This window comes from Narcine bancroftii, chromosome 3 (assembly GCF_036971445.1).
Source record: "Narcine bancroftii isolate sNarBan1 chromosome 3, sNarBan1.hap1, whole genome shotgun sequence".
Lineage (NCBI taxonomy): Eukaryota > Metazoa > Chordata > Chondrichthyes > Torpediniformes > Narcinidae > Narcine > Narcine bancroftii.
Window position 1 is genome coordinate 12,424,602 of NC_091471.1, and position 20,125 is coordinate 12,444,726.

At 46.6% G+C, this 20,125-nt stretch overlaps 2 protein-coding genes across 4 annotated transcripts in view; one reads left to right on the top strand and one right to left on the bottom strand.

Moving 5' to 3' along the window:
• LOC138756974 (dedicator of cytokinesis protein 2-like) overlaps nt 1-20,125 on the bottom strand; it is a 1,510,503-nt gene that overhangs the window by 705,604 nt on the left and 784,774 nt on the right.
• The window catches only part of LOC138756975 (INSYN2B protein-like), a 94,857-nt gene continuing 89,305 nt past the window's right edge, over nt 14,574-20,125 (top strand). For all 3 annotated transcript variants that reach the window (XM_069923501.1, XM_069923503.1, XM_069923502.1), the window contains exon 1: nt 14,574-16,317. In XM_069923501.1, the coding sequence (XP_069779602.1) occupies nt 14,858-16,317 (1,460 nt within the window). In that variant the 5' untranslated portion in view covers nt 14,574-14,857. The remainder of the gene's footprint in view (nt 16,318-20,125) is intronic.

Below are 20,125 nucleotides of genomic sequence, written 5' to 3' on the forward strand. Positions count from 1 at the left end.
GTCCTCCGTCATGTTCCTCCCACCCTGTCCTCCTTGCACCGGTTTCTCTCCCAGCTTTCCCACTCTTGACAAAGGCCTCCGCCCAGTCCCTCTCAGCGACGCTGCTCAGCCCATTGAGTTGCTCCAGCAGATTGGCTTTTGCTCCAGATTCCAGCCCCTGCAGCCTCCTGGGTGCCTAGGGTGAGGGGAAAAAAAGGTGGCCCGATTGATGTACGGTTAGCACCAACGCCTTGACAGCTCCAGCGATCAGGATCAGACCGGGGCTTGAATCCCGCGCTGTCTGTAAGAAGTTTGTACATTCTCCCTGTGTCCGCATGTGTTTTCCCCAGGGGCTCCGGTTTCCTCCCACTGTTCAAAACATACCAGGGGACGTAGGTTAATGGGGTGTAAATTGGGCAGCATGGACTTGTGGGCCGAAATGGCCTGTTATCATGCTGTTTGTCTAAATTAAATTAATTTTGCAGCACAAGGACACCCCACACTGATTTACAGCATTTTGAAGTAATGTAGCGGTTCTTACATGTTACAAACTAAGAATTATGGCAGCAAATTAGAGCTTAACAAGATCTTATGAATTCTAATGAGATAATAAATAACCAGCTTTCTTTTTAATGACGTTGGTCAAGAGATAAATATAGGCCTTGAGAGAATAGTGGAAATAAAATCAAGAGGCGGCCATTCAGTCATTTTTGTTCCATCTTAAAGCATTGTGTACAGAATTATGTGGGGTAGAGATAGAGTAAATACAAGCAGGGTTTTTCCACTGAGGTTGGGTGAGACAAAATCATGGGTCAAGGGTGAAAGGTGAAATGTTTAAAGGGAACGTGAGGGGGAACATCTTCACACAGAGAGTAGTGGGGGTGCAGAACGAGCTGAAGTGATGAACACTGGCTCGATTTTGACTTCAGAAAAAAAAAGTGGATGGGAGGGGAATGGAGATCTGGGTACAGGTCAATCAGACCAGGAAGAATAATAGTTGACACAGACTAGTTGGGCTGAAGGGCCTGTTTTTTGTGCTGTAGTACAGCCATATCCGCTGGTATTTCTGGCACTTTTTTCAGGAGCCCACCACCAGACACATTTTTCCTTCTCCTCCCCTCTCTGCAGTGAACACTCCCTCTGTGATTCCCTCGTGCACACATCCCTCCCCACGCATCGCACACCCGGCATCTTCCCCCGTCCCCTCAGGAGGTGCAACACGTGCCCACACCACGGACCAGGGCCCCAAACAGGCCTTTCACCTGAAGCAACACCTCACTTGTACATCCACAGGACTTATTTATTGCATCCGGTGAACCCTTTGTGAACTTCTCTACATCGGAGAGACTGGATGCAGACTGGGAGATCGATTCACTCAGCACTTCCACTCCACTCGCAATAACAGCGACCTCCCAGTTGCCAACCATTTCAATTCTGGGTCATGCTCCTGCCATCACACGTCTGTCCTTGGCCTTGTGTACTGTCCCAACCTGATTTGGAGGAACACCTTATTTTCCATCTGGGCAGCCTCCAGCCACATGGCATGAGCATTGATTTTTCTTTCCCCTCCCCCTTTCCTGTCTGTCTCCACCCCCCCCCCCCCCCCCATCGCTCTTCGGTTTGGACGCCTGCCAACATTTTCTCACACCTTGATGAAGGGCTCAAGCCCAAAACATTGGTTGTGTATCTTTACCTTGCTATATAAAGGACACTTTTTGACCTGCTGAGTTTCTCCAGCATTTTGTGTTTTTACTTAATATGTTTTAAGTTTTTTTTCTGGAGTCGGTTGGAGAAAAGTATGGAAGAAGCCAAACTTCTGCACGGGGAAAGGAGCCCATAAACTTTGAGCAGAGTCCTAGGGGCACAAAAATGGTTGAGAATGGCAGCTCTGGTGTTCTGAGATTCTTATCTCTCCACCACCCCCCCCATATAATCCGATAAACCCCCCCCCCACACAATCCGATAATCTCCCCCAACACAAGCTCCCTGTCAGATTCTCAGCTGCAATTTCAGCGCCGATGAACTGGCCAACAATCACCCAGGGAAAACCTCACACAGTCATAGAAGGAAAATGCAAACTCCGCACGGACAGCGCCGGAGGTCAGGATCAAACCGGGTCGCCGGAGCTGTGAGGCAAGAGCTTAACCAACTATGCCACTGTGTCTCCTCTTCCCTTATTCCCGGTGGAGATAGTTAGAGGAACGTGCAAGTAATGGAGGGATATGGATCATAGAAAGACATTTAGCCCTTTGAACCTGTTCCACCATCCAATACAATCATGGCTGATCTTGTGATTTCAAACCTTATTCCTGCTTTCTCTCCATACCCTTTTATATCTTTAACCGAGGGGAGCACATTCATCTCCCCTTTGAAATATATGTATTTAACCAACTGGCCTCCACACCTTGCTGTGGCTGGGAGTGCCATGAGTCCACAACACTGTCCAGGTGAAGAGGTTTCTCCTGTCAGTCCCAAATGGCCTCCCCCTTATCCCTAGACTGTGACCTCTCGTTCTGAGCATCCCCAACACTAGGAACATTCTTCCCTGCATCTAATCTGTCTTGGCCTGTCACAATTTTATGTCTCAATGAGATCTCATCTCATAATTCTAAATTCTATGCAGATGGATGGGATTACAGTATTTTAGTTTGGCACTGTGGCTGGCACAGACATTGTGAGACAAATGGCCTGTCTTCTGCTATACTTCTCTATGGTTTGCTGTGACTGAGTTATAGGTAAAGACCGGAAAGATGACTTTGGCAAAGTGCAACATGTTATTTTGTTCTGGATTCACAAGGTGAGGAAATATTTTCTTCATATCCAACTTGGTCAAGATTCTCCAGGAGATGATGAAGTCCACTTTCACTCTTCTTAACTCCAGTACGTAGATCCCGAGTTTGAGCAAATGATGCTCCAAGTTCAAGTATATTGTCACGTGTTCCAAGGTGCTGTGAGGAGTTTGTTCTGTGAGCAGTCCAGCTCAGCATCCTATCCATAGTGCTGAAGTGCAGAGTTGCAGAGAGAGATCATGAACAGAGGAAATTTTTTTAAGTGTGAGGTTCATTCAAGAAAATGATAATGACAGGAAAGAAACTGATCTTAAAAACACAATGCTGGAAAAACTCAACAGTGTCCTTTATATAGCAAAGATGAAAATCTTGAGCACTTCATGAAGGTATAAAAAAAAATTACCTTGATGAAGGACTCAGAGAGAGAGAAAAAGAGACCTGCTAATCACTTTTAATCTGGCTGAGGAGGTGTAAATCAAACGAGGAACAAAAAGATCAGTGCTGAACTGTAAGACAGAACACTGCTGTCGTCGTAAAACTGAAATAAAAAGAAAATGCTGGTAAAACTCAACAGGTCAGGCAGCATCTGCGGAAAGAGTATCAGACAGGAATCAACCGATAATCTGGATCATCCAGAAGTCTCCGTCTTCCTGGCAGATTTGCAGTAAGTGCAGCATTTAATTTTTGCTGCAGAATCAGTTGATTTAATCCATCAGCGCATCTTGAGTCAAAGTCCTCTGCCCTTCACTGACAGGCCAAGGGTACCTTTCTGTGAATTGGCTTCCATTATCTAATGACTCTCAGTGAAATCTTCCACAGCCCCGCTATACTTCACTGCCATTCAAACACTTGCACCTTTTTGCCTCAGGGGCAGTCACTCTCCAAGAAAGAAGGGGACGGAACAGCAGTAAAGCTGATGGAGGGGCTGCCTCACAGCACCACTGACCTCGGTTCAATTCCAGTGCTGTCCGTGTGGAGTTTGCATGTTGTCTCAGCAAGAGTTACCTCCCAACGTGGTGGTTTTCTGCTACATCCTAATGTTGTGCTTGGGGGGAGTTTAATTGGCCACTGAAGTGCATATTACATCAAATACAGCACACTACAGGCCTTTCAGCCCAAAATGCTGTGCAGACCTATTTAAACCTACTCCAAATCAACCTATCTCTTCTCTGCCTTACAGCCCATAAAAGGAGGCATGGTTGGTGTAACGGCGAGCACAATGTTGTTGCAGCGCCAGCGATGGGGACCAGGGTTCAAATCCTGCGCTGTCTGTAAGGAGTTTGTATGTTCTCCCCGTGTCTGCATGGATTTTCCCTGGGGATCCAGTTTCCTCCCACCGTTCAAAACATACCGGGAGTGTAGATCAATTGGGTGTAGCTAGGAGGCAAGGACTTGTCAGCCAAAATGGCCTATTACCATCCTGTATGTCGAAATTTAAATTTATATAACCCTCTATTTTTCTTACATCCTATCTCTTTTCCATTGTCCTTATCGCCATCTTTGACAATGCATTTCAGACGGGGTGAAACACGAAAGTCTGGAAACGCTACGATTGCAGTAAAAGCACAGAGAAATGCTGCAGGTACTCAGCGGATCTCACAGCGTCCATAGAATGTAAAGATATATTACCGACGTTTCAGGCCTGAGCCTCAGTATATCTTGAGGAAGGGTTCAGGCCCAAAACATCTTTACCTTCTATGGATGCTGCGAGACCAGCTGAGTTCCTCCAGGATCTCTGTGTTTTCCATGCATTCCAGGCAGCCACCACTCAATGTGGAGGAAAAAAAATCCCTTTGACATCTCCCTGAACTTTTCCTACACTCACATTAAACAAATTTCCACTGGTATTTGCTATTATTGCTCGAGGCAAAAAGGTGCTGTATGTCTACCCTATTTCAGCCGATTGTGTGTGTAGTTGGGGTGCGGAATCTGAGGGGAAGCAGATGGGAATGTTGGGAGGAGAAATGGGGGTTTATTGCCTGCTGCAGACAAAGCATTGAAGGGCTTGTTTTCATTCGGTGTGTCTCCATGATTCTCTCCAATGATGTTGTTGAACCAAATAAAACCTCTGACAAGTGACAAGTAAAAGATGAGAGTCTGCTTCACGGGGCAGAGGATTCCAAGGATTCGCCACTCTCTGGGAAAAGCAGTTTCTCCCACTCACTGACTGAAATCTGCTTCCCCTCGCCAGCGGCTGCACTTCACAAGGAGCTACACCCACAAATGTGTGACTTGGCACAATTCTATCTACAAGTTTGCCGATGACACCACAGTTGTCGGCTGAATCACAAACTGCAATGAGGAAGCGTCCAGGAGGGAGAGAGATCAGCTCACTGAATGGTGTAATGACCGGAGGGAATCAGGGGAACATGACCCGGTCCTCATCGAGGGCTCAGTTGCGAAGAAGGTCAAGAACCTCAAATTCCTGTGTGTCAGCATCTCCAAGGTGCCTCTATGCTGATGTAGTCACAAAAAAGGCCCGCCAGCGCCTTTACTTTGTGAAGTGCTTGAAGAGATACGACATGTCTCAGAAAACTCAAAATTTTCTACAGCTGTACCATGGAGAGCGTTCTCCATCATTCCCTGATAATGGAAGCGCCAACTCTCAGGACAAGAATAAACTCCAGAGGGTTGCTAACTTGGACCGTGACATCAAAGGCACAAGACTTCAAGTCCATCGAGGACGTCTACATGAGGAGGTGTCTTAAAAAAAGCAGCCTCTATCCTCAAAGACCCTGACCACCCTGGCCATGCCCTCTTCACTCTGCTGCCATCAGGGAAAATGTACAGAAGCCTAAAGATGAGCACCCAGTGGCACAAGGGCAGCTTCTTTCCCACTGCCACCAGATTCCTGAATAATCAATGAACTAAAGACACGGCCTGACTTTTTTTGTGGACTATTATTTTTATTTATAGTTATGTCATAAGGTGGTTATAATATGTATGTTTGCCCGGTGAGGGCTGCCACAAAACACCGAATTTCATGACTTGTCCATGACAATAAATCCTGACTCTGATTTTGAGATTCGGTACATTACCAAAGACTCTCGAAATTTCTACTGGTGTACCCTGGAGTGAATTCTGTCTGGTTGCATCTCTGTCTGGCATGGAGGTGCCGATGAACAGGGCAGGAAAAACTCCAGAGAGTTATTAATTCGGCCTGCGACATCACGGGCACCAGCCTTCACTCCATCAGGGGCATCCAGATCATGGTGAAATGTTTTGAGAGGTTGGTTTTAATCCCATCCAAAATCTTGTTTGCCTGCCACTATAGATCGAGATCAATTCACCTACTGTGCTAACTCACCTGGCTGTGATTGTGGTAAAAACACATTGCAATTCTGGAAGGACTCAGGCCCGAAACATCAGCAATATATCTTTACTTCCTCTGGGCGCTGCAAGACCGGCTGAGCTCCTCCAACATTTCTGTGTGTTATTAAACTTAACAAATCTAATGGTAGGATGTGGGATTAAACTTAACTAATGGTAGAAGTGGGATGTGGTAGAATGGTTAAAGCGAGGAGAGAATAAAAAATGGATGAATGTAGAATTTACATAAATGCGGGTGGTTAATGGTCAGCATGAACAGTAGTCTTGGGGGCTTGCTTTCATGCTGTAACTCTCTCTCTCTAAGCTTAAAGCTGAGTCTCAGCAGAAATTATTAAGGCCTCTTATGCAGTGATAACTCTGTTGACTGCTTGATATTCATTTTAGGTTTAAAATTTAAATTTAGACATGCAGCTCGGTAAACAGGCTCTTCTGGCCCATGAGCCCGTGCCACCCAATTGCACATAATTGACCTACAATCCCTGGTACGCTTTGAAACTGAGCACCCGGATGAAACCCACGCAGACAAAGGGAGAACGTACAAACTCCTTACACACAGCCTGGGATTCGAACCCATTTGCTAGTGCTGTTGCAGTACTGCTCTAATCGCTAAGCTAACTATGCCTCCCTGATTAAGTTATTAAGTTTTCTTAGAACATAGAATAACACAGCACAGTACAGGCCCTTCAGCCCTTGATGTTGTGCCGACCCATGTATTCCTTTCTTAAATAAATGTACTAAACTTTCCCTACCCCATAGCCCTCTATTTTTCTTTCATCCATGTCTGAGAGTCTCTTAAAGGTCCCCAAAGTTTTAACTTCCACTACCATCCCTGGCAAGGCATTCCAGGCACCCACAACTCTCTGTGTCAAAAACATGCTCCTGATGTCTCCCCTAAACTGCCATCCCTTAACTGTCCTCTGGTATTTGCTGATCCTGCCCTGGGAAACAGGTGCTGGCTGTCCACCCTATCAATGTCTCTTATAATCTTGTAGACCTCTATCAAGACTCCTCTCAGCCTTCTACACCCCAAAAAGTCCCAGCTCTGCTAACCTTGTCTCATAAGACATTTCCCCATCCAGCAACATCCTGGTAAATCTCTTCTGCACCCTCTCCATAGCTTCCACGTCCTTCCTTCTTGCTCCCTATGTTTAGATCGCAGAGTATACTGACGGAATGAATCCTGCTCAGCCGTACCACTCTTCTCCACACAAAGCAGGAAACATCGATCTTGTACTCAGAATGGTTAATTTCATGGGTAAGTTTTAATCCTCAGAGATTAATATGAATTAGATGGCCTGATTAAATAGCACTGTGAGATTCACACTGATTCTTTATCAGGGTCATTTGGACATAGAGCACAGTAACAGGCCCTTCCAGCCCATGGTTTCTGATTTCAGATTTATTGTCAGAATGTATAAATGACATCATATACAACCCTGAGATTCTTTTCTCTGTGGGCGTGCAAGAATTACGACTAATTGGTAGTGCAAAAATAAACTGTACACAGCGTAAATGTGCAAACAAACAAAGAACTCTAAACATGATGCTGAACCAAGCCATGAAAGACCTCAACAATGAAGACGCTGTTTACATCTGATACCGCACGGATGGCAGTCTCTTCAATCTGAGGCGCCTGCAAGCTCACACCAAGACACAAGAGAAACTTGTCCGTGAACTACTCTTTGCAGACGATGCCACTTTAGTTGCCCATTCAGAGCCAGCTCTTCAGCGCTTGACGTCCTGCTTTGCGGAAACTGCCAAAATGTTTGGCCTGGAAGTCAGCCTGAAGAAAACTGAGGTCCTCCATCAGCCAGCTCCCCACCATGACTACCAGCCCCCCCCACATCTCCATCGGGCACACAAAACTCAAAACGGTCAACCAGTTTACCTATCTCGGCTGCACCATTTCATCAGATGCAAGGATCGATAATGAGATAGACAACAGACTCGCCAAGGCAAATAGTGCCTTTGGAAGACTACACAAAAGAGTCTGGAAAAACAACCAACTGAAAAACCTCACAAAGATAAGCGTATACAGAGCCGTTGTCATACCCACACTCCTGTTCGGCTCTGAATCATGGGTCCTCTACCGGCATCACCTACGGCTCCTAGAACGCTTCCACCAGCGTTGTCTCCGCTCCATCCTCATCATCCATTGGAGCGCTTTCATCCCTAACGTCGAAGTACATGAGATGGCAGAGGTCGACAGCATCGAGTCCACGCTGCTGAAGATCCAGCTGCGCTGGGTGGGTCACGTCTCCAGAATGGAGGACCATCGCCTTCCCAAGATCGTGTTCTATGGCGAGCTCTCCACTGGCCACCGTGACAGAGGTGCACCAAAGAAAAGGTACAAGGACTGCCTAAAGAAATCTCTTGGTGCCTGCCACATTGACCACCGCCAGTGGGCTGATCTCGCCTCAAACCATGCATCTTGGCGCCTCACAGTTTGGCGGGCAGCAACCTCCTTTGAAGAAGACTGCAGAGCCCACCTCACTGACAAAAGGCAAAGGAGGAAAAACCCAACACCCAACCAACCAATTTTCCCCTGCAGCCGCTGCAACCGTGTCTGCCTGTCCCGCATCGGACTTGTCAGCCACAAACGAACCTGCAGCTGACGTGGACTTTTTACCCCCTCCATAAATCTTCGTCCGCGAAGCCAAGCCAAACAAAACAGATAATGAATGTAAACAAACTGACTGTGCCATACAGAGAGAACAAAAAATAAAATCAAGTAAGTGTCCCTGATTGAGTTTGTTGCTGTGGAGTCTGATGGTGGAAGGGAACCTGGTGGTGCGAGTCTGTGTCATCTAAATACACTAATTAACCAACAAACCCTGTACAGTTTTAGAGAGTGGGAGGAAACTGGAGCACCTGGAGAAAACCCATTCAGGTCACAGGAAGAATGTACAGACTCCTTAGAGACAGCGCTGGATTCAAACCCAGGTTCCTGGCACTGTAAAAGTGTTGCATTAACTGTGCTGCCCTTATACAGCACAAAAGAATGGTCCTTCAGCCCAACTTCTCTATTCTGCCCAAGTTGCCGATCTGAGCTAGTCTCATTTGCTTGTATTTGGCCCATAACCCTTTCCTATCCATTTTCCAGTCCAAAGGTCTTTTAAAAGTTGTAATTGTTCCCACCTCTACCACTTCCTCTGGCAGCTTGTTCCACATACCCAGCACTCTCTGTGTGGTAAAAGTTACCCCTCAGGTCCCCTTTAACTATTAACGCCCTACCATGCAAAGGAGTTTGTGACAATTCACCTTATCTATGCTCTGCAACTGTATAAGGTACTGGTGAGACCACACCTGGAGTACTGTGTCCAGTTCTGGTCTCCATATTTGAGGAAGGATATACTGGCTTTGGAGACGGTCCAGAGGAGGTTTACTAGGTTGATCCCTGGGATGAAGGGGTTGACTTATGATGAAAGATTAAATCGTCTAGGATTGTATTCGCTCAAGTTCAGAAGAATGAGAGGAGATCTTATAGAAACATATAGGATTATGAAGGGTATGGATAGGATAGATGGAGGAAGGTTTTTTGAGCTGGCCGGGGAAACTAAAACGAGAGGATACAGTCTCAAGATTTGGGGGAGTAGATTTAGGACAGAGATGAGGAAAAATAGTTTTTCCCAGAGAGTAGTGAATGTTTGGAATTCTCTAACCAGGGAAGTGGTTGAGCCTGCCTCATTAAACATGTTTAAAATTCGGTTAGATAAATTTTTACATGATAGAGGAATTAGGGGATATGGGGAGAAGGCAGATAGGTGGAGTTAGGTCATAAATTAGATCAGCCATGATTGTATTGAATGGCGGAGCAGGCTCGATGCGTCATTTTTGGCCTACTCCTCTTCCTACTTCCTATGTTCCTATGTTAATATATATGTAAATATTACATTTTTTGGACAAGGATTGTCTGATCATCCACTGCCTGGAAGGACATGACTCTTGAACTCAATCCCCCTGGCCTTCTTAACTATCCTATCAACCTTTGTGGCAACCTTGAGAGATGTATGGATTTGGATCTCAAAGTCTCTCTGTTCCTCCACACTCTTAAGTAACTGACCATTAACCCTGTACTCAGCCTTCAGGTTTGACCTTTCAAAATGCATCACCTCACACTTATCCAGATTGAACTCCATCTGCCACTTTTCTGCCCAACTCTGCATCCTGTCTATATCCCCCTGAAACCTTTGACAACCTTCAGCTCCATCCACAACTCCTCCAACCTTCATGTCATCCATAAAGTTTTTGACCCATCCATCCGCTTTTTCATCAAGGTAATTTCTAAAAATCACATAGAGTAAGGGTCCCAGAACGTGGTGAATGTCTGCCAAGCTGCCTGTCTCCCTCCCCTCTGGTGAGCCTTGCTGTACTAACATTGGCTGTGCATTATCTCTACTGTTAAGGACACTCCCCTTGGATATAACTGTGTATGATCTATCGTCTTTCATTATTGTACCATGAGTTTCTGCTAATAAAAGCCCTGATTATTGTTTGACCACATCGTCTTTGTCTACTTCATCAACTGGCACTTCACAGAACAAACCCTCCCAAACTCCACTAGTCACTGACCTCCAGACAGAATACTTTCTTTCCACTACTACTCTCTGCTTTCTACATGCAAGCCAATCTTTTATTCAACACAGCCAAGTACCATGGATCCCATTCCTCATGACTTTCTGAATGAATCACTCATAGGGGACCTTGTCAAATGCCTTACTAAAATCCACACACACCACACCTATCACTCTACCCTCAACAATTTCTTTTGTTAACTCAATTGGCTCAAGGAAGGGGCTCTCCTTCACGAGGGCAATTGGGGATGGTCAATGAAATGAAGTCCACATCCCATGAATGAATGAATGAACTAAAAAGAAACCTGTCCCCCTGACCTGGACTAATGTTACTGAGTAACCTATACTAACCAACGTCAGCAAGAAAGTACTACAATAGAATCTGCCCTCCTTTCAAAGTGCGCCTCTCTCAGCCCTCTGTGCCCTTGCCCTATCGCCTCTTCCGAGCTCCTCTATCCCTCTTCCACCAATATTCACCTCTCGCCTGCGCTTCTCCCACCTCCCCACCACTCCCCCTCACTTTCTTATCTGATCATTTGCATCCCTAACGAAGGGCTCAGGCTCGAAACGTCCACTCCCTATAATTTTCCACAGTTACTGCGTGACCTGCTGAGTTCCTCTAGCACGATTATGTATTGCTGCAGCTCTCTAATGTCTGCACACTCCTTTTTTAACCTCAGCTTGAAAGCAGCAATTTCTTTAATCTACCAACCCATTCACTAAAGTATTTATTGCTTTTACATTCAATGACTGCTTGATAATAACTATTATCATCTATTATATTTATAGAGTAATGACTAGTCGTACATGTTGGAGATACAATCCTTAGCAGGATAAAGTTATCTTTTTACAGCTCTTGACCTGACAGCAATTAGGTAACACCTTGCTGAGTTCCCAAATATCTATCCTAACACACCTGTGTCTATATCTCCCTTCTCTCGAACTGTAAGGAAATCTGTACGTTTCAATACTCTGTCGTGTCCAATGCTCTGAACCTCAGTTCAAGCTTGTTTATTGTCACAGGCATGGAAAATACAATGAAGAGGTTTCTATATTAATTGAGAAGACCAGTAGGGACCTCATACGTAGCACAAGTCAGACAGAGTACAGGTGCAGAGTTGCAGAGAAGCGAGAGTTGGTGCAGAGAAAGGCAGCGGAATTTTACTGTCATAGGGTTTATTCAGGAAGCTGGTAATGGCAGGAGTGCGCAAAGAGGGAGTTGATGGGAATAAAATGGGATGGAGCACACTCAATGGGTTGAAGGGCCTGTTCCGTTTGTGTGAAACCAGTTTCTGATTCTCAACTCTGTTGATCGTGCTTGTCTGATGGTGACAGAGCAAGCTGAAGGAAGGTGTTGTACGTGATGTTCCTGCTTCTGTTTCTCATTTTCCTGAAGAGCTACATGACTTTGCCTCATTAGCTAGTGCACTGACTATCAGCTTTTCACCATCTAAACAACATTGTTGGCAGAAATGTACTTAAAGGCACCGTACAATGAATTTTCATTCCCTGACGGCACCCAGTGCACTTGTTCTGAGTGGGCTTACATTTTACAAATTCACTTTGAACTGTATTGATCCCCCTCCACCATCAGCCTCCAAAACAACAGACTCAATCAGAGACACTTAAGGATGCTATGTATCCTTAGTACTCAGTAATAAATAACATGCAAAGATAGTTTGTGTACTTTTCTCTCTTTCTTTATAGTTCTCTCTTTTGCATACTTATCTTTTACTTAGGTGCATTTTACAGTTACAGATAATCAGAAATTCTGCCTGGGCCTCAGGACAAAAGAATCCCAGGGTTGTATGTGGATTCATGATTGTACTCTATGACAGCAAATCTGAGTTGGAATCCTTGCCTGGAGTGGAAAATAAGCCTTATGGGGCAAGGTTAACAGAGTTGGGACTTCCTTCTTTAGAGTGTAGAAGGATGAGAGGTGACTTAATAGAGGGCTACAAGATTATGAGAGGCATAGATAGGGTGGACGGTTAGAGCCTGTTCTCCAGGACAGGAATAGCAAACACCAGAGGAGATATGTACAAAGTGAAGGGAGGGAAATTTAGGGGAAGTTTTTTTTATATACAGAAAGTTGTGGGGGCCTGGGATGGTGGTGGAGGCTGAAGCATTAGTGGCATTTAATAGACTCTTGGATGGAAGAAAAATAAAGGGTTATGGGGTAGGGAAGGTTTTAATGTATTTTTTAAGGAGTATACAGGTCGGCACAAGATCAGGGCCAATGGGCCTGTACTGTGCTTTAGTGTTCCATGTTCTATGAATCTGAATCTCAGGCCATAAGATATAGGAGCAGAAGTGCACCATTCAGCCTGTCAGGTACTTCCGCTATCCCATCACGAGGTGATCCATTCTCCCACTCGGCCCCACCCCTTGCCTTCTCCTCATAACCTTTGACACCCTGACTATTCAGATACCTATCAATCTCTGCACCCATTGGCCTGGCCTCCACAATCGCCCATGGTAAGAAGATTCAGAGGTCCAGCATTGAAGAAATCCCTCTGATCTAAAATGGCACCTTTCCTTCCTCAAGTTGTGCCCTCTTGTCCTTCACTCCCCTACCATGGGAAACAATTTTGTCATATCTACTCTTTCCAGACCTTTCAAGGTTCAAAATATTTCATTCTTCTGAACTCTATACTGTTTTATTGTGAGTACAATGTTCAGATGCATCAATATAATTTCTTGCCATGTGAGATACACCAACTACAATTGAATAAATTAAAATCAGTGATGGGACAGAAAAAGAGATAAATACAAAACAATAGATAAATACATTTTTGACAGGCCTCTGCCTGATTTTTGGCACTCCTGGCCCAAAATTCTGGTTCCCCTTTCTTCTTCTTTGGCTTGGCTTCGCGGACGAAGATTTATGGAGGGGGGTAAATGTCCACGTCAGCTGCAGGCTCGTTTGTGGCTGACAAGTCCGATGTGGGACAGGCAGACACGGTTGCAGCGGTTGCAGGGGAAAATTGGTTGGTTGGGGTTGGGTGTTGGGTTTTTCCTCCTTTGTCTTTTGTCAGTGAGGTGGGCTCTGCGGTCTTCTTCAAAGGAGGTTGCTGCCCGCCGAACTGTGAGGCGCCAAGATGTACGGTTTGAGGCGATATCAGCCCACTGGCGGTGGTCAATGTGGCAGGCACCAAGAGATTTCTTCAGGCAGTCCTTGTACCTCTTCTTTGGTGCACCTCTGTCACGGTGGCCAGTGGAGAGCTCGCCTTTACTTCCTATGAATACTGCGTATCCTACTGAGTTTCTCCAGCTCATTCATGTATTGCCCTGGACTCTAGCATCTGCAAGTTTTTTGTTTAAAAACAACTGCATTGGAGCTTCCACTATGTGGCTTCTCCAGGCATTTGGTGGGTCTTTAGTGAAAGTGTCCTTGGTGTTCTAATTTCTGTCTCCCTTCCTTTCCATCTCCAGGACCTCATAAGGGAGATCTGAATCCTGCAGGAATCGATCACAGAGCTACCAGAGAGGTGGTGGGGAGCAGCCTGTCCACACCCGGGGCCCAAGCGATGGACTGGGTTTAAACTTTGATGTGTGCCGAGGGCAGGGAGGGAGGGAGGGGAAGATGACACAGCACTGCCAGCCAGATCGCCTGTCCAGCGAGAGCCGCCAGTCCGGAGCCGGGACCCGCCGCTCGCACAGAGCCCGCCAGCGCCCCGGATCGACCCGCCCAGCCCAGCTCATTCGCTCCTCAGGGACGCCTCACAGTCCGCGGGCTCAGGGGGCCTGGGAAGGCTTTGGCCCAGCCTGCTGTGTGACAAGCGTCTCGGGGGGCCGCGCCGCAGCCCCCATCGGACAAGATAACTGAGGGAGGGTGGAGGTGGGGTGGGGGCAAGGGGAAAGCTCCTGCCCCGCAGCAACGACCGACGTGATTGGCTGGCCTTTTAATCCAGGAGGGAATGCGTCGAACAGTGAGGCCCCATCTCAGTAACAGCATTCCCAGACCCACAGTCAACATTCCCTGGTTGGGGAACGAAACGCCAGTTGTCTACACTACCTGAGAACCCACCAGGAAAGACACACTTTCGTGGGAGCATGCACGCCAAGTGGCTGAGGAGTCACATGATCATTCTCGACCTATCGGAAGCTAAGGATTCTGTGGCCTTCTGGTTAAGGGTGTGAATACTTCACGTATTCTCTGCAAACTGTGGCTGCCGGGGGATAATGGTCAGTCGGGAAACAAATCATTCACTGGCTTCCGACGCTCACTTCAGTTCAGACCGTGCCATGACTGTCCGATCTGTACTGCTGAGACGCGACGCGGCGAGTGCGGCGGAAGGCAAGAGAACACAACACCGGAGGAGGCACAAGACCCAGCAGGTGCGCTTCAAGGACCTCGCCGATGGGCCAGAGGAGGACGGCGGCAAAGGAACCCCTGATGCCGCCGCGCAAGGGTCAGAGGTTACCTCCCAGCAGGCTTCGCTAGCAGGCTGTCAGGGCCTGGTGACAAACTGGTACCCAGCGAGGCCTTGTTCCCTGACGCTCCCCACTCCCCGCAGAGCCTGCATGAGCACTGCCATTCAGACCTCGCCCAGCCTCCAGAAGCAGTTCCCAGCGTTCCGGATCCGGAGCAAGAGCATTGGGGACCTCAGCGAGGTTGATAGGCAGGAGGGGACGGATCCTGAGCCTGGGGGAGTGGTGGCAGCTGATGAGCCCAAGGAAGGGGCAGAGGAGAGCAAGGAGAAAAGGATGGAGAAAGGTGTGGAGGAGAAGGAGGAGGAGTCTCCTAACGGGAGGGTGGAGAAGACAGCCACAGAGAGTCCAGCGACCTCCGAGGATCCCTGCCTAGCCTTGCCCTGTTTCCAGGAGAGGGAGAAGGTCATGGAGGAAGCCCAAGGCTCCAACTCCAATCCATTGAGTGTCTGCCATCGTCTTAAAGACAAAATCAATAGCAAGGCCATAACTGGCACCTTCACAGATGGAGAATTGAAAGCATTTCCTGCCGGACAGCACTGTGTATCTAAGGGCATGAAAAGTCTCTCCATTAAACCCTGCCTATTCACCTCCGAGGCAAGTATGCCACTATCCAAAGAAAATATTGTGGAGGGGTGTTTACTGAAACAGAATGCATGCCACAAACTCAAGGCATCACAGCACAATTTGGACAGTAACCATTCAGAATTTCAAACACCGGGATCTAACCCCAATAATCCAAACCACTCGGTCCCCAAGGAACATGTTAGCTCCTTGCCCAAGCCCTGCTTGAAAACTTTATTCAATCCAAAGCCCCCCAGCGGCTCCCATCGGACTGACCAATCACAGCTTTGCATTCCGGCAGGGAACCCCTGTGAACCGATTCAAGTTAAAAGCGAGCCGCTCTTGGAGTCTCCTGTCCCGTGGGGGGGACCTGCCGACCCGAGTAGCCCCTCAGGGCCCTCACTGCACACTGGCAACCGACTGCAACTGTTGCAAAGTGGGAGCAACCCTCATGCTAATGGAATGGAATCGGCCCGTGCAGTGGAGAACCAGGGGGCTAATTCAGGTCGGAACACTCGATGTGAAATCACTTCACTCCAGTCCAGACTGCAGAACATGGAGAATGTCCTACAGACCAGCCAGCAGACCATTAAGGTTTTATTGGATGTCATTCAAGACCTGGAGAAGAAGGAAGCCATTAGAGATGGGTAGGTACCTGATGTTACACCAGCTTGCAACCCAAAGGCCACCTCTGAATTCAAAACTCTTGGGTTCAAATCCCATTCCCTACATCGGTTGTTATAAACACTCCTCGCTGCATACTGAGGAAGTGCTGCATTGTTGGAGATCTCGTAAGCATGACAGGTTCCCCCATGACACACTCATTCAGAAAGTTATGAGTCATGGAGCCTCAGCTGGGTGGATTAAAAATGAGCTTGCATGCGAGAGTCGTGGTGGGGGGAAAGTATTCTACCTGGAGGTCAGTGACTAATGGAGATCCACAGGGATCTGTTCTGGGATTCTGGTAATTTTACAGATGATATGAAGGTTGGAGGAGTTGTGGGTAGTGCAGAGGGTTGTTGTAGGTTACAAAAAGATACAAACAGGTTGCAGAGCTGGGCGGAAAAGTGGCAGATGGAGTTCAACTCAGATAAGTATGATGTGATGTATTTTTGAAGGAAAAACCAGAAGGCTAAATACAGGGTTAATGGATAGATACTTTAACAATGTGGATGGAGGAACCGAAGGACTCTGGGGTCCAAACCCATGTATCTCTGATAGGATAGTTAAGAAGGCTGATGGGATGTTGGGCTTCATTAATAGGAGGATTGAGTTCAAGATTCAAGAGGTCTCATCTTTGGTGAGACCACACGTGGAGTATTGCATTCAGTTGTGGACACCTCATTATAGGAAGGATGTGGAAGCTACGGAGAGGGTGCAGAGGAAATTTACCAGGATGTTGCCTGGATTGGAAAATAAGTCTTAAGAGGCGAGGTTAGTAGAGTTGCAACTTTTTGTTTTGGAGCACAGAAGGATGAGAGATGACTTAATAGAGATCTCAAAGATTCTGAGAGGCATAGATAAGGTGGACAGTCAGCACCTTTTCCCAGGGCAGGAATAGCAGACACCAGGGGACATTTCCACAAAGTGAAGGGAGAAATGCCAGGTGGAAGTTTGGTTTTTACACAAAGAGTTGTGTTGCCTGGAATGCCTTGCCATGTGTGGTGGTGGAGGCTGAAACATTAGGGGCATTTAAGAGAATCTTATACAGGCACGTGGATGAAAAAAAAGTCTTACAAGGTAGAGTGAATTTAGTACTTTTTTGGGTAGGAATATATGGGTTGGCACAACATTGAGGGCCGAAAGGTCTATACTGTGCTAAAATGTTCTATGAGATATCGATCCAAAAGTCCCACCTTCTCTCTTACTTTGATCTGGCAACCTTTTTAAAGGAGATGTCCTTCCACATGTCCAGAGCACGACTTATTCCTTTCTCATTGACCTGCAATCTCGTAGAATCAAGTCATGACCACATTTTGTCCGTGGAATCTCACTGCAGTCGAACTGTTACCAGTGCAGTTCACACTGGCTTCCCATAGTTTGCAACTCTCAGTATTAGAGAGTTGGTTGCTCATTCAAACAGCATATTTGAGTGTACCATTTCGGCCTTGTGGACATGGTGCTTTCAGAACAATGTTGATTTTAAATTTAAAATGAGATGTACAACATGGGAAACAGGCTCTTTTGGTGCCCAAGCCCAATTACACCCAACTGATGTGCGTTTTTGGAGGGCTGCAGGAAACTGGAGCACATGGAAGAAACCCAGGCAGGTCACGGGGAGTATGTACAAACTCCTTACAGACAGCCCAGGATTCGAACTTGAGCCACTGGCACTGTTAACAGCATTGTGCTAACCGCAACGCTGCGTGAACCAGCGTGGGGCATGCCACGTTGTACTTCCTCATCTTCTCCCGCTTTCAGATGGGCATTGAATCAGACAAAGAGTTCTGCAGCATGGAAACAGGGCCCTTCAGCCAAACTTGTCCACGTCGAGAAATCTGGGCACTCTCCAACCATCAATTTCCCCCGATTCTCTCAATTCCCCTATTTCTCTGTCTCCTTTCACCTCCTTCCCTTCCCTCTCCGATCAGAGCTATACCCTCATCCCCTCAACTTCTTTCTCTTTTAACCCATCAATCTGTGCCCACCTGTGTCCTCTTTTCTGTTAGCCTGTACTGTTCACCTTACCCATTCCTCCCTCCTCTCCTTTACTCCCCCTCCCTCCCCCACCCCACCATTTTATTCAGGCTCCTGCCTGCTTTTTGCTCATACCTTGCTGAAGGGCTCAAGCCCGAAACATTGATGACCCTCTACTTCCCATGGATGCTGCGTGACCTCCTGAGTTTCTCTAGTGTCACCAGGCTTTTCCCTTTACATGGTCAGTTAGAGTGATGGCTCGGGTTTAAAACATTTCAATGTCCTAGCACTGTAAACTATGCCGAGGAGAGCCTAAAGTGACGTTCTGAAAATTCAAAGGTATTCAAATTAATCAGCTTAGCTGCTGCACTGAAATAGCACAGAGGATATTCTAATGTCAATTTCAGTTTTTTTATCAGTCAGATACATTGCAAGGGACTCATTTTTTTAATGTGAGTTCTCCGATATCTGAAACTCCCATCAGAGTTCAGCCCGGGTCAAAACTATCCAGATCCCATTTAAGCTCGGAGCTTAAAAGCTTCAATTAATCGTTGGGCAAAGGACATCGGTGTAAGTTAAGGACAAGAGACTGATGATCTGACACAGCAAACAGATGAGCTAAACCCATGAATGAGGCATTCACAAAGGGAACCTGCTTTTGCAAACAGATAGCTGGAGGAATTTCTTTTGCCATAGAATGCTGGAATTTGCTACCATGGGCGGCAGTGGAGGCCAGGCCGTTGGGTACATTCAAGACAGAGGTTGATATGTATCTGTATAGTTAGGGTATCAAAGGTTATGGGGAGTCGGGCTGAGTGGGAGAATGGATAAGCTCAGGATGGAATGGCAGGCTTGATGGGTCAAGTGGCTTACTTAAATGCTTCTATATCTTATGGTCTTATTAACCATCACATTGAGTCAGACAATAGGTCATTGGCTTGAAATGTTAATTCTGGTTCTCTCTCCATAAATGTTGACTAGCCAGCTAAGATTTTCTGCAGTTTTTGAACATCAGATTTCTGACATCGGCGGTCATCTGCTCTGGAGTTTCTACATGTTTGTGCACCTTTTAGCAAAGTACTGCACTTGGCAGCTGACACAATGAGTGTCCAGTTGGTCCATTTTATAAATTACTATGCAAACTCAGCGTGATCCCGAGGAAGCCAGGGGTCTCAGTGAGTCAAGGTAAGAAAGCTACAGGTAATCCCTGACCTACGATGGGCTTCCGTCCTGGCGTACCCATTTTAAGTAAAAAAAAATGTAACTCGTAAAAGAATACCGCCGCACTTACCATTTTTTATACAGTAATTAAACGTTGAGACTGCAAGCATGACCGAGTCAGCATGCCGAAAGACTATGTTGTACACTACTCTTGCACGATGCTGCCTTCGCCTAGAATCGTGCCGCATATTGCAAGCACGGGCACACTTCGGAACTCGAAATTGAAAGTGTGGATTCACATCATTGCAACTTTGTAAGTCGGACCATCATAAATCAGGAACTATCTGTTCTCAAAATCAGGGAGTAGAGCAAACATGCAGTAAAACAGTGACTTTTTAAGGCATCACATTAAATATAAAGTAAGCGATAACCAGTCCTGTTTCCACACTCAAGGGTGCCAAACAAGAGAGGGCAGAGGTTTAAGATGCGAGGAAGGAGATTCAAAGGGGATCTGAGGAGAAAGTTCTTCGTACAAGAGTAACTCACTGCCAGAGGAAGTGGGGGAGTCGCATGCATTCACGACAGTTAAGAGTTACTTTGAGCGGCGAAGGATGAGTGGTAAGGTATATTGAGGAAGCACGGTTAACAGCGGCAACG